We start from the raw sequence: 14,560 nt of genomic DNA, 5'->3' as shown, positions 1-14,560 counted from the left end.
TGCTTTCAGTGCAGCCCCACCCATCTCTCCCCCTTTCCATTTCTGGAACCTTATACTGTAACACCAATACTGGAAAAATGGTGAAAGCTATAATCGATACAATGACTATACATGATTCTAGAGGATAACCTAGAGACACATAATTTGTTTTGCTTGACCATAAATTGTTACAAGAAATTCTCTCTTCTTTTCAGTAGGGTGGGGAGGGCAAACAGATTTTCTGGTCATTGAAAAAAATGGGGGAGTTTAATACAAATGTGAAATGTTGCATATATCATTCTGAATCATTATTAATATATACACTACATAATAACATAGCATATTGATATTAAAATACAATTTTAATTGGGGAAAAGTGCCTTGAAAGTGTCAGCATTCTCCCTCTCTTCCCCAATTCTAGTTGAAGTATTGATTAGTTTGTCTCAAACAAGATGAGGTGATGGGAAGCATACAATTTGGTACGAGACAGATTGGATTTGAATTCTGGCTCCCCCATTTACTACCCTATTAGACTCTGATCAAATTGGGCCTCAGTTTCCTCATCTGTAAAATGAAGATGTTATGGATGACCTGTAGGTTACTGGGCAGCTCTAAAGCTATGATCTTGTGAGCCAAATCTAAACACTCCTACTCCACAAGGCCCCCTAAGTTCTGGCTTACACTTGTATTTTCCAACTTGCTTCTTCCTACAATTGTAATCAGGTTATTTTTCTCACTAGGACCTGAGCAGTATGTAAATCATTCTTCCTATTGCTTAGTAAAACATTTTTTAAATTTACAATTTAATTTACAAAACATTTTTTTGATTTTGACAAAATATATTTTGGGGTAAGGGTATGAAAAATCAACTCTTTCACTTGACCTTTGATCCACCTGCTTAGGTTCTGAACACAATGCCTGGGAAGGCAGGGTAGATTTTCTAGTTTGTCTTCCTAATCCAGTTTCCTTTCTCTTTCCACCCCTCTAAGCCCTAGTTGTCTGAACCCTCTCCTACCCCACCCAGCACTTCCCAAAAAAAAACAAAAACCTGAAGATTATAAAAAATTAGCTCGGTTGGTGATGTCCTATGTTGCTAGGTAAAACCCTTTCTGAAAGGCTCCTGATTTCACAGATGATCTCAAAATAAACAGTAAATCTGCATTTTAAATTTAAATTATTTTTCTCAAAAGAATGTGCAGCATCTTCTCCAGATATGAATGTTATAATGACTATATAGGTGATATAAATTCAATTGAGTCTTATGAATCTGGGTGTTCACACTGCAGTCAGTTCAGAGCCCAGGTTAGGGAATTTGCAGATCTAAGCAATCCAGTCCTTTATCCTTTCCGCATCTGTTTCCTTTTTGAAAAAAAAATGAAATTATGGTGTCCAAGGACCCACAAAGCTCTAGTAGTTCCATCTTTTTTTTTTTTTAGTATAAGATGGTGCGGGTAGAATTTTTTCTAAATTTTACATAAACTATTTATTCCCTTCTTTAGGCAAACTTTTATATGGTTTAAAAAAATACTCCTGAAAAAATAAACTTATTTTTCAATTTTCTTATTCATAGAATATAAACAAACAGCCCTTAATGATCCCTTAAAAGGCTTTTGCAGTAGTAGACTAAAGATCAGTAAAAATGGTTCAAGACTGGTCCCAGATAGGAGGAAAGCTGGTGAGGTATTGAGCCTGGAATAGACTTGAGGTAACTCAGATATTCTAGCAATCTTCCTTTCGGTATCAGGCTCAAAATCGTGGGGGCAAGGGAGGGAACGGAAGGGGTGGGGGCTTCCACAAAGCAAACTATCTGCTTACTCCATGGATAGCTCAACCTGAGCTTCCCCAACGTGCTAATCCTTTGGGCTTCCTCAAAACCCCCATCTGCCCGGCTACAACTGACGTCATACCTCCCTAACTCTGACTGCACCAGAAACAGATTATTGGGGGTCAGTGTCTAAGGCACTGGGGTGGGAGTGAGGATTCTGTCCCCTTTGCCCACCTCCTTTAAAGGGCAGCAGTACCTTTGTAGGGGGTGGCAGAAGCTAAGGCTCACCAGTCTCTTACCCCAAAGCAGTTTTCTCATTGGGGTCAGGGCCATCTGCCCGAAGTTTTTGCATTGGTCACTCCACACTTAGCACCAGACCAACGCCTAGAAAACTCATTTAATACCTGCTCTGTAACTCATTTGTGCTTTCCTGGTGCTTAAAGCTAAGGCTTAAGAAATATTTGGATTGAATTTAATTGAATCAGCATAGAATAAACAGTTCCTCTAAACTTTTAGAAAAATGATCCTATCATTAAAACAAGATTTCTTCGGACTTCTTTTGGCGGAAAGTCATCGGTACAAGTTGTCCTCCTTCCACCCTCATCACTCCTGTCCTTTGTTCAGGCCAGGTGTGATTTTTTTTCCCCCAAACTCATTTGCCTGCCTTCTCTCCCAAGGGGGCTCCAGCAGTGGTCTCCAAAGTGAAGTACACGCATCCCAAGGACTTGAACAAGCTTGGCTTACTCAATGCACTAGATGGTCTATTAGGGGGCAGAAAGAAAATAGAACTTTTCTACTCTTTAATCTAAAAATAACCAGTATTTAATATATAGATTGACAATGGTGTATTCATTTGGCTCAGATTCCTGAAGCCCTTCACCTCTAGGAGCAAAGAGGGCAAATTGCACAACCTAGAGGGAGAAGCTGAATGTAGGGCTCACTTATTCATTCCTTCCTTTCCAATGTTTTAGAAAGTAATGCAGTTTACATTTGACTACTCATGAAGTTTTTCAGATTACACTCCCTAAATTTAACTAAAGTAACCCTTACAAAGTGAGCAAATGGCTTTAAAAGTTGCCTACAATCAGAAGACACTAATTCAGAGCATAAATCAGAAAATGGCAGAGCTGACATTGTATTCCAAGTATAAGCTGTCTGTCAAAATCACAAAGTAAAATGACAAAATTAATAGCAAGCCCAACCAGACTCTCAAAATATCTGAAAAATAGTAGTATTTCATATATTCAATAATGAATCTTGCACTGAGTACATTGTACTTTAAAATACTGGCTAATGATATTGTCATGTTAACTATGCTTTTGGTATAAAAGATGAAATATCCCTATTCTCTCTGGGAAAGGGAACATTTAAACACCTATGTATGTGCTGTTTCATAAATATCTACTTTGCTATCTGCAGCTGGAAACAGAATTTTCTAACCAGTTATTAAAAATGGGAAAAAAAAGCAGCTTGGTTAACACAGTGGAGGAGGCTAGTCAGAGAAAAAAATGCTTTTTGGCTTTTGAAAGGCAGTGGAGTTGAGTGACTTGCCAAAGGTCACAAAGCTAAGTAATTAAGCATCTGAGGTCAAATATGAACTCAGGTCTGCCTGACTCCAGGACCAGTACTCTATCCACTGCAACACCTAGGTACTCTAGTCAGAAATTCAAACCCTTTCTCAGGAAACTTGCTCAAGATTCACAGCAAATCCCTTTATTCTGAACTTTTTTCCCCATTCATATAATTAGGTTTACTACCAACTCTATAGGATTGTTGTGAGGACTAATTTATATCTATAAAATGAGCCTGAGATAGGGCTAACATACAAAAATTTGTCAATCTAGTCAAAAAAACTTTTTTTTTTTAGGTTTTCCAAGGCAATGGGGTTAAGTGGCTTGCCCAAGGCCACACAGCTAGCTAATTATTGTGTCTGAGGCCAGATTTGAACCCAGGTACTCCTGACTCCAAGGCCAGTGCTCTAATCACCGTCACCTAGCTGCCCCCAAAGAACTTTTAACTGAAAAAAAGTGTTCATTTAAATTTAGACCCCAATCCAGAAATCACTAAATATATTGCTGTTTTTTAAAGAATTGTTAAAGAATCTTATTTAATAATGTCTATGTTGCTATGCACATGCTTGCTTTATAAAATATACAAGTGAATGGAAGATGGCATGCTTGATATTTATAATACAATTCCAGATTTTCTCCTTGATGTTAGAAGGGGCCCATCCAAACTATTTTTTTAAATGAGGTTAAGTGGCTTGCCCAAGGCCACACAGCTAGGTAATTATTGTCTGAGGCTAAATTTGAACTCAGGTACTCCTGACTTCAGGGCCAGTGCTCCATCCTCTGTGCCACCTAGCGGGTCCCAGACTGTCTTTGATGCCAATTATGTAACCAGGAGTCTCATTCTCCTTTCTGTAATATAGCTTCTCTGGGTTCCCACATCCAGTGAGAATGTACTCAGCAATCCTACTGTGTGCTACCACAGAAAAGGCAGCTATGGATACCTAGTCTAGTCTTCATGGTTTCCTTTCTTACTTTAAGGAGCTAGTTACCCAGTCTTAGTGACGATTTCCCATAACAATCTTCTTTGACACTTTTTTTAAGGTTTTTTTTTTGCAAGGGAAATGGGGTTAAGTGGCTTGCCCAAGGCCACACAGCTAGGTAATTGTCTGAGACCGGATTTGAACCCAGCTACTCGAATCCCAAGGCCGTTGCTTTATCCACTACGCCACCTAGCCGCCCCTCTTTGACACTCTTGATGCTCCACATCAGTCCTGAGTTCCCTGAAAACAGGACCCAAAGTGGCAGCAGTTTACATAATGCTAACTTTTATCAGCTACATTATGAGATATTAGCACTGCAACAACCCCCTCCCCATGCTCTATCAGCAGCCAGGACTGTCAAAACATAGTGGCTTTCCTTCCTACCTCTTCATCTCCACCACCCCCTGGAACCCTACCTCTACTTTTACAGTTAAGAGACAAAAGAAGGAATTCTGAAGGGATAAGGATTATGGACTATGCTTCCCTGGAGAGTGCAGTCTCCTAAGGACATCAATTTTGAAAATAAAAGGACCGAAGTAAGCTTCATGAGTTTGCATTTTATAACTGAAAGATCTTATAATCTAACATTTCTTGTGTAGTTCAAGGATTAAGAATGATTCCATTTTATCCCTATAACAAACTTTGATATTGTTTTTGAGACCTTATGGATCATTTAATCCAATCCTTATTTAGAGATGGTCCAGTTGAGGCCAAAAAAAACCAAGTTACCACAGTGACAATACATCTTTATAGAGCCTATGCTGATTTCATGGGGTATAAAATACAGTGTATTTTAAGTATATTAGAAGCATAAAAACATTGGGCAACATTAAAATTACAATAGTCAGCCATGTAGAATATAATTTAGGTATTAACAAAGTAACAGGCATAAAGTATTATTGAAGCAATACTGACTGATCAGTTCCTTTTTTGAACTTATATTAATGATACCATTGCTAAGTCTCTTTGGGTCCTAAGCTACAAAACAGAATCCTTGAGGGACAAAAAAGGGTTCGCACACCAGACAGCATCAAGCAAACCATGTCACTGGAGAACACCAGACAAACAGACCATTGTGATGCTTTTATTGTCAAAAAAAAATAAAACAGCAACGACATTCACAGACGGCGACCTCGGCGACCACCCTTTCTGCGAGTGCTATCAGAAGGAATTGGAGTGACATCCTCTGCAGAAGAAAAAAGAAAACATGTTCATTGGACCTTCTAATGGTACTAGGAAATTTTCAAATATATAATCACAGAATTTTAGAGCTGTAAAAAAGACCTTAGAACCTCTAAGATGGGTTCTACCATAGGAGCAGCAAACAGCGGAACTAGGTCAGGCAAAAAGACAAATAGATGTCTACAGAGGGGGAAAAAAGGGAGTAAAACACATTTGATAATGAAATGTCATGTGATACTCCCTTCCTGGTAGGGCTGATCAGAAACCAGCTCCTTCAACAGACATTCTTTTATCTTTGAATAGAATTAAGAAATAATCCAATCAATTCCTCCCTACAATCAAGTGTAAACCACGAGAAAGAAATAACTCACCAATCCGCCCAATCTTCATTCCAGAACGTGCCAGAGCTCTCAGGGCTGACTGTGCACCAGGGCCAGGTGTCTTAGTCCTGAGAAAAGTCAACAAGTTAGCAAAACGGTCCTCGATCTGTACCTGAGCTAAAAAAATAAAACTGAAACACTTATCACCATGGGCTCAATTGTGTGTGCTATGTATTACACTGCATGGATGAGAGGGAACTTTACATACACTGCCTCATTTGATCCTCACAACAACCTGGCAAAGCAGGCAAGACTGGTATGGGGATGGGGAGAAACTAATATCCCTATTGAGGATGAGAAAGTACTGAGGGTTTTACACTAATAAGCTGCATGGTCTTAAACATATCTTTGACCTCCTGTTCCTTGCTTCCTTTCACCTGTAAAAATAGAAATCATAAAGCCTACTCTTGCTTTCCTCAAAAGGTTTGTCATGAGGAGCCACTGAGTTATCTGCAAAAGTGACCTGAAAAAATCCAAACCCCCATACAACTTCAAAAGATGATTGATCTACCAGCTTTCTTTCCTCTGATGTCTTATGGCAGCACAGAAGTGACAAACAAAAGGAGACAAACACTGAACTGGAAAAGGTTTGACTATTACTACTCAGTCAAGTGCTGAACTTTGCTACTAGTATATATTTTTTTTAATTTTCATTTATTTAAGGCAATGGGGGATTTGCCCAAGGTCACACAACTAGGCAATTATTAAGTGTATGAGGCTGGATTTAAATTCAGGTCCTCCTAACTCCAGGGCCAGTGCTCTATCACTGCCATCCAGCTGCCCCCATTAGTACATTCTAATGGAAAAGTATGTACAAACCTTTAAAGATGTGAAGGTACCAGAGTCTAAGCTAGAGAGAAAGTAGTGGCATTCCTGCCAATGCCAAGTAGGCCCTGCACACCTAAGAGGCCCTTTTCACAAGCCTCCAAGGCAGTGCTAGATCAGTTCTCCTAGATGACAACACAAGCTGAAAGCCAGAAGGAATGATGAAAATGTCTACCCAGTATTTCTCTTCATTCCAGGTGCTTCCTTCACCACCTCTCCCCCCAACCTTTGTGTCCTCTTTTAAAATACATCTTTCAAGACCCTGGATTCATGGATCCCCAAGTATTAACCAGAGTAGCTACATCTCCAACACTGCCTTCCAAGCCCCAATGTGGCAGTTGAGGCACTATGCAGGGTTCTTTGGGTTGTGTCCAACTTGTACTCCTGACTCCAGGGCAGGTGCTTTATCCACTATGCCACCTAGCCACCCCTACACAGGGTTCTATAGTAGTTGCAAAAGTTTGTTCCGAGGATTATGGTACAGATCAAAGCATGAATCCTAGTTCTTTTGCTTACTACCTATATAGTAGGGAGCAATTTGCCAGCAAGTCACTGTGAATTTGTGGGTAAGCAAGACTATTATCTAGATTTTTTTTTTTAATTTCCAATATGGGCCGTGAGACCATGCCATCTCACTGAAAATACCAGGGAACATGTACCTGTTTCCCCCTGTTGCCCGAAGTTTGATGTGAAGGGCAGTGATGCCTAATTCTTTACATCTCTGGGCAACATCTTGAGCAGCCAACATAGCAGCATAGGGAGAAGATTCGTCTCTGTCAGCCTTGACCTTCATTCCACCAGTTACTCTGCAGATGGTTTCTCTGTAAGACAAAGATGCCATTATGCATAAATCAAAATGGAAACTCAGTTTCATTTAAGGTGGGAGCCAACTAGATTCTGAATGGAGGCTTAATCTAGATACTCACTTGCCAGAGAGATCAGTCACATGAACAAAGGTGTCATTGAAGGAAGCAAAGATATGGCAGACACCAAACACATTTTCTCCCTCTGCAACCTGAGGTCCAAGGCTGATGACCTGCTCTTCCTTCTTTTCTTTCCCCTTGCGAGGTGCCATTTCTGAGAAAAGGAGAATATACTTTCAAATATGGAAAACACAGGTCATTTTATAATGCTTGTAGTTTCATAGATTTCTTCCCCCAGAAACAAGTAAATGATTCAACATTTTCACTCATTTCAAAAACATAACACAGAGGGAATTCACATTTAAACCTACCTCATTGTTAAGAGAAATTAGGCTGTGGTTTATCATTCACACAAACGCTAAGGTCAAAAACAAAATACTTATTTTTAAGTGACTAGTGTCCTTTTATATAGAAAGCACACAAATCTCCTGGGTCAGGCAGTATGGAACAGTTAAAAGATTCCTAGACTACTAAATATAAAACCTGATTTTGATTCATGGTTGTCCCTACTTTAAAGAGTCACTCCATCTCTGATATTTAGAATGTCTACCCTATTGTAAAGAAAAGAGAAGTTAAATGCTACATTAATTGTGAACCATTAATTAAATATGAGATTTTGGTTTACATAGTTGATTATTTCACCTAGACGAAAATTATTAAATCCCCATGTTAAAAAAGAAGTTCTTATTTTCAATCCTTCCAAAAGAAGGAAGTCTAAAAGCAGTGGTAAAAGAAAAATGTACACAATGCAATTGAGACATGAAGGGAAAACAGCTCTCTGACCTGTATTTTACAACTGGAGAGACTAAGATCCAGAGAAGCTATAACTTACATATGAACTCACAGGTTCAACTGACCTATCTTTTATCAGACACCTGCCTAATAAATGTTTCCCGCCCCCACTTCCTTAGCTATTCCCAACTCCAGTACCAGGTACCATTAGATATACTTAATTTTTCAATAAGAATTTCTTTGGGATCCATTATATGATAGGCACAAGGAATAAAAATGAAATAAGAGTAATTTTTTAGGGTTATATTTAGATAATTATCACAGGCTATTATTTGCAGCACAGGGTCAGCACAGACCAAGACCCAGAACTCATGATTAAATGCTTAAGGATTCAATTCCAAGAAGTGGTGTATAGTAGAAAGAATTTTAGACTAAGTCCCATTTCCAAATCTGCCTCCCTCAAAGGAAGTGGATGTCAATAAAAGTGTTACATACAGTTGAATTAGTATTTATTTGCTAGATTGGGAGCTCCCCACAGGCAGACCCTGTCTGATTCATCTTCCCCATGTCTAGTAAGGTTATTTGACCAGAGGCTCATTGACTTAAAAGTTGGAAAGGACCTAAGCAATCTTGTAGTCTACTCCCCTAATTTTATAGATGGAAATTAAAACCACAAATTAAGCAATTTACCCTAATATGCAAATGGTGACAAGCCTGCAACTTCAATCCTTTGAATACAAATCTAATGTTTTCCCCACCTTAATTTTTATAATATTCCATAACACCTCCAAACTCAAATAGCTTCATCAGCATTACTAGTAATTAGGCAGAGTAGCTTACCTAAGAAGGGATAGTATACTTCATTTATCTAACTTGCTTTGCACTTCAATTGAAGTATTAAGCTCTAGCAAGTCCACAAGAAAATTCAACTAAAAACCCGAGCAAAATAATTAGTTGTCTGAACTACTAGTAAAAATAATGCAGCTGTCACTTAAGCCTGAATTATAAGGCTTTCCTCATCACTTCATAGTACAATTATTTGAGTATGTCAAATGCAGGAATTAAGTAGGGCTTATAGAGGCTCAGTCCCCAATCATTTAGCTAGTTAGTGGTAGAAAGAGGTCTCCTCTGTCTAAATTGGAAAGAACTGATCCAAATGTATAAGCCACTTAAATTAATACTCAACAAGAGCAGGATACAGGACAAATAAGGATAATCACAAGTGTTGGATAAGCTGTAAGAAAACAGTGTTGCACAGTTGGTGGACCTCTAACAGGTCTGAAAAACAATTGGAAGCTGACACAAAGAATTACTAAGAAAGAACTCTGCGATTTCACTTCCAGATTTATGGCAGTTTCTTCCTTAAAACTTAAAAGTAGGGGAAACCCATCAATCAAGGAATGGCTGAAAAACTGGTAGGTGTGTATGAGAAAATAGATGTTTTCAAAAACACATGGAAAAGACTTAGGTGCACTGATGTTAAGTGAAGTAAGCAAAAGCAGTCTAATTCATATTATCAATACTATAAAAACGAACACTATGGAGGCACTTACAAACCGATTAAGAATGAAATGAGCAGAATCAGAACAAGTTATACAGCAACACCAACACCAGAAAAATTGTAAAGCTGTTAAGAAATACAACGACCCCCTCATCCTCACCAATCCAGAAGATGATAGAGACACAATTTGTCTTGCTTTCCTATGAAGTGTTACAGGAAATTTCCTCATCTTTTCAACAGGGCAGAGATTTCTGATCATTTATAAGATACACATGATAAGGTTGCGACAAATGTGAAATTTTGCTTAGTTCCTAGTTACTGTATTAATAGTTTTGCTGCCTTATCAGAGTCCTCTCATGAGGCGGGAGGACTAAGTGTATATAATGTAAAACACACACAAAAATGACAGATTGGACTCAGATCTCTTCCAGCACTGAAATTTGGGGTCAAAAAATCCTCCTTCCCACGTGTTATTCCATAAACCAAGCCATGCTGACTCCTCTCCCGGCGCCCCACGGAATCCGATGCCTTTGGGGGTATCTCTGAGCCAGGGTGCCCAGCCCCCAGCCCCGGTACCAGAAAGGCCGCGTCCTCTACTCCTGGCCCCACACCAGCTCCTCATTGTCCCCCCTCTAACCGCCCCCTCCTTCGTCGCAATCCGCCCCGGGCCCCAAACCTCCCTCCTCAGCCAGTCCCCGGGGCCCACGCTCTCCTTCCCAAGGAGAAGGCGACGGGGATGAACAAGCACGGCCCCAACTTGTCTTCTGAGAAGCTTGAGGGCCCACCCGAGACTCCCAGGCGAAGGATGGGAACCGATGGTACAAAGGCCGCAGAGCCTTACCTGCTCCTCCGCTTGGGCCGCCAACACCGGAAAGGGAAAGGAGAGAGTCACGGGGTCCTGGGTCACCTGCGATTACCCGGAAGTTGTACCTCGAGAACAGGAAGTGAATGAAAAAGTTTAATTCTTCGCATTTCCTGAATATAAAAGTAAAACTTCTATTCTAAGGGAACAGGAATCATTTTCCATATGTCGGGAAAAGGTGAAATTTAAATAATTTGGAGGTATTGTTTTAAAACGTCATAGGGGAAGAGGAAAAGGCGTGTCTCAAAATGGCGGCGTCCAAAGGACGATACTGAGATACTTTTCCAAGATGGCCGCTCCCAGACCTAAACTAGTTCCTCCGTACGCCTCCTCCACTCCTCCCAACCGAGGGGAAATCGCATCTTTAAAACCTCAATAAGAAAAAAAATTGTGATTATTATAGTTAACTGAAATAAGGCTTTTGTATAGTTTCTTAATGTTTCCAAAATAGTTTATTCACAGCAAACCTTTGAAGTAAGTAAATGGGTCTTATTTTTCTTATTATACCCATTTTGCAGAATAGTTTACTAGAGACCCAGAGGGTAGAAATTAGCAGAAGTCAGAGTCAACATTGTAAATTAAATAAACTTTTCAGAGCAGCGATCTATCTGCATTGGTAGAAAGAGATTTCTCATCGAGTCTTCCCTTACTGCTCTATCCTACCAAAAACTATGCCGAAAAAGGAAATGAGGAGGAAACTTCTAAGTAGCTATTGATGAGGAGGGCAGGGGCCAAGTCACTGGGAATTTAAGTCTGGGAGTTGGCTTAGGGGGAGGAGGAAAAGGGAATAACCAATCAATAATTAATAAGCAGTTATTAAGCACCCACCATGTGCTAAGCACTTTATAAATATTACCTTCATCAGTGGGCATTTATTAAGCATCAGAACTAATTAGATACTATGGTGTAGTGAGTGGAAAGCATTATAGGCTGGGGAGCAGGAGGGGATGAGGAAGACCTAACTTTAGGCCATTAACTTTCTCTTTGAATATTCTTTTGACCTCAGTTCTAAAATCCTAGATGATCTCTTAGGTTCTTCCAAGCTCTGACATTCTGAACCCTAAGGGACTTTTCAGTGTCCTGAACTCAAGACTAAACTGGGAACTAGACATCCCAGGGCCATATTTGAAAAGTCTGTTTCCTTTCTGCCCCAAAACGGTCTGAGCAAGCACACCCTTGGTCCCACATCCAGCATCACAGAATTCCAAGAGGACGTTTATCATTCAACTCTCTGGCTTTAATCCTTCTCAGTTCCCTTCCCTCCCCTCTCCCTTCCTAGCCACTGCTAATTTTAACTCTCCCAAGCCTTTCTTCATCTCTGCTCTGTCCCAGGCCCTTTGCCTTTACCTCCTTCCCCATTAGCTGAAACCCCTCCTTCCTTCTTTTTTTTAGACTTTCAGTGGCCCCTGGCTTTATTAACCATTTCTATGGCACCTTTGTCCCTTAGTCTTCAGCCTCATTAATCTCTGAGAAAGGGCCACTGGATGTAATGGCTGTGGGGCCCTGTGATCCTCTAGTGTGATTGACCAGGATAAGAAACTGGGTTCCTACAGCAGCTCTTGGCTCCCCTAAAACACAAAGAGGAGCTTTTGTTGTCTCTTTATCATTTTCCCACTCCTAAATGGGGACATTCCCTAAGGCTCTGTCCTTTGCCCTCTTTTCCCTCTATTCCCTCCTCTCTTCTCCTGTGGGTTCAATTATCACGTCTGTCAAAGACCTTTATCTCCAAGTACAATCTTTCCCCCAAACTTCAATCTCATATTTCCATCTGACTGCTGGCATCACCAAGGTCTTTCAAACTTTGTATGCTTCAAACAATTGTACAGCTTTCATATTAGAATTTCCCTATTTCTATCAGGGGCATCACCATCCATCCCATCCTTCCACAGTTTCCCAGGTGTACAGTTTCCAAGTTATTCTTAATTCTTCATTTTTCCCCTTAGCCTCTCTATCCAACTGGTTGCCAATTTTAATCTCTCCCAGCTCTATATCTTTTGCACCCATCCTTTCTTTACTTACACAATTACACTAGTCCAGACTTTCCTTACCAGTAACCTGGATGATTACAATAACTTCCTAATTAGACTCTCCCCTTTAAAGATTTTCCCTCTCTAATTTATCTTCCATACTGCTGCAAAATTGGTAAAGCATCTGTAAGATACAGGTCTAACCATGTCACTCCCCTGCTGCTAGGCAATCTGCCATACTTGCCTTATCAACTACTCTGCACTGTAGCCCTTACAAATGTTTTTATCCCTCCTCAAACCTCTAGTCCCTCTTTTCTCCTACCCCATCCCCCCAGCTCATATTTTACCAAAAAAAAAAAATAGACTATCTCCCTCTTCTCCCCACTTCCTCACTTGATATCACTCAGATGCCTTCTGTTACTTTTTTCTCCTTTACTCCTTTTTGAAGAAGTGACCTTATTCCTCACCAAGGCTAACTCTTCTACTTATACAAGTAATCCCATTCCATCCTGTTTCTTCCAAGACTGCATCCTCCATCTCCACTTGCAGCTATTTTCAATTTCTCCCAGTTCACTGGCTCCTTTCTTACTTCCTAGAAGCATTCCCTCTTTTCCCTGGGTTAAAAAAAATCCTGAATTTGATCCTTCCTACTATTAGCCAAACAGTTCTATTAGCTGTTTGAGGAGCTAAACTCCTCAAAAAAAAACAAACAAAAAAACCCCTAATCCATTACAATAGGTATCTCCTCTCTCCCTCCTCTCACTCTTAACCCCATATAGTCTAGCTTCTGACCTTACCATTCCACTTAAACTACATTTTCCAAAATTACTGTTGATTTTTTGGTTGCCAGATCTAAAGAACTATCCTCAATCTTCATTCTCTTTAGCCTCTCTGGTTATCTTTGACACTGTTGATCACTCTCCCCTCCTTGAGATTCTCTTCTCTCTAGGTTTCTGGGACTCTACTGGGATTCCTTGGTTCTCCTTCTGTTTTTCCAACTGCTCCTTCTCTTTCTCATTTGCTAGATCTTTTTTGAATTTTCTTCTAGATTGTGCCATCTAACCTAAGTTGTCCTCCTCTAAAATTCTGCCCTGGGACCTCTTTTTTTTTTCCTTTTTACTGCTTCACTTGGTAAACACACCAGCTCCCATGGATTTAATTAATGATTCTCAAATCTACCTGCCTTGTCCTGACTTCTTTGCTCAGATTCCATTTGCATTTCCAACTGTCTTTTAGGCATTTTTTGAACTGGATGCCCAGTAGACATTTTAAACTCAATATATCCAAAATGGAACTCATTATTAATACTTCCCCTAAATGCTCCTCCGCCTCACCCTGCTGCCTTATCTATAACTGTTGAGGACATTACCATCCCAACATAGGCTTCATCCTCAATTCTTCACCATGTCTCATCCCTCAATAGCCAATCTGTTAACACTGCCTGCCAATTTTACCTTTGCAACATTCCTCAGACACACCACTTTAGTACAGGCTCTCATCATCCCACCCCTGGACTATTGCAAGAGCTTGCTGGTGGGTGCATCTTCCAAAATATCCATAGTAGCTCTTTTTTGTAGTGGCAAAGAATTGGAAATTAATACTCATCAGTTGGGAATGGCTAAACAAGTTATGGTATATGAATACCATGGAATGTTATTGTTCTATAAGAAACCACAAATGGTTGAACTTTAGAGAAGCATGGAATGACCTACAGGCTCTGATATTGAGGGAAGGGAACAGAACCAAGAGAGCAATGTACACATTAACAACAACATTGTGAGATGATCAGCCTTGATAGAAATAGCTCCTTTCAGCAGTTTAGAGAGCTAGGACAATCCTATTAGACCAGTTGTGGATAACATTATCTGAATCCCCGAGGAAGAGAAACAAAAC

General features: G+C 40.0%; 1 protein-coding gene across 1 annotated transcript; it reads right to left on the bottom strand.

Annotated features, from left to right (window-relative positions):
* Positions 1–5,363: 5,363 nt before the first annotated feature.
* Positions 5,364–10,786, bottom strand: RPS14 (ribosomal protein S14). Its single transcript, XM_074212609.1, has 5 exons — positions 10,680–10,786; positions 7,609–7,759; positions 7,342–7,503; positions 5,849–5,925; positions 5,364–5,481 (listed from the first exon to the last, which is right to left on the bottom strand). Exons 2-5 carry the CDS (start codon positions 7,755–7,757, stop codon positions 5,414–5,416), a joined length of 456 nt encoding a protein of 151 aa, XP_074068710.1. The 5' UTR covers positions 7,758–7,759; positions 10,680–10,786; the 3' UTR covers positions 5,364–5,413.
* Between the last annotated feature and the right edge of the window lie 3,774 nt (positions 10,787–14,560).

This window comes from Macrotis lagotis, chromosome 1 (genome assembly GCF_037893015.1).
Source record: "Macrotis lagotis isolate mMagLag1 chromosome 1, bilby.v1.9.chrom.fasta, whole genome shotgun sequence".
Classification (NCBI taxonomy): domain Eukaryota; kingdom Metazoa; phylum Chordata; class Mammalia; order Peramelemorphia; family Peramelidae; genus Macrotis; species Macrotis lagotis.
The sequence above is the reverse complement of the archived record's forward strand: the minus strand, read 5'-3'. Positions and strand labels throughout refer to the sequence as shown.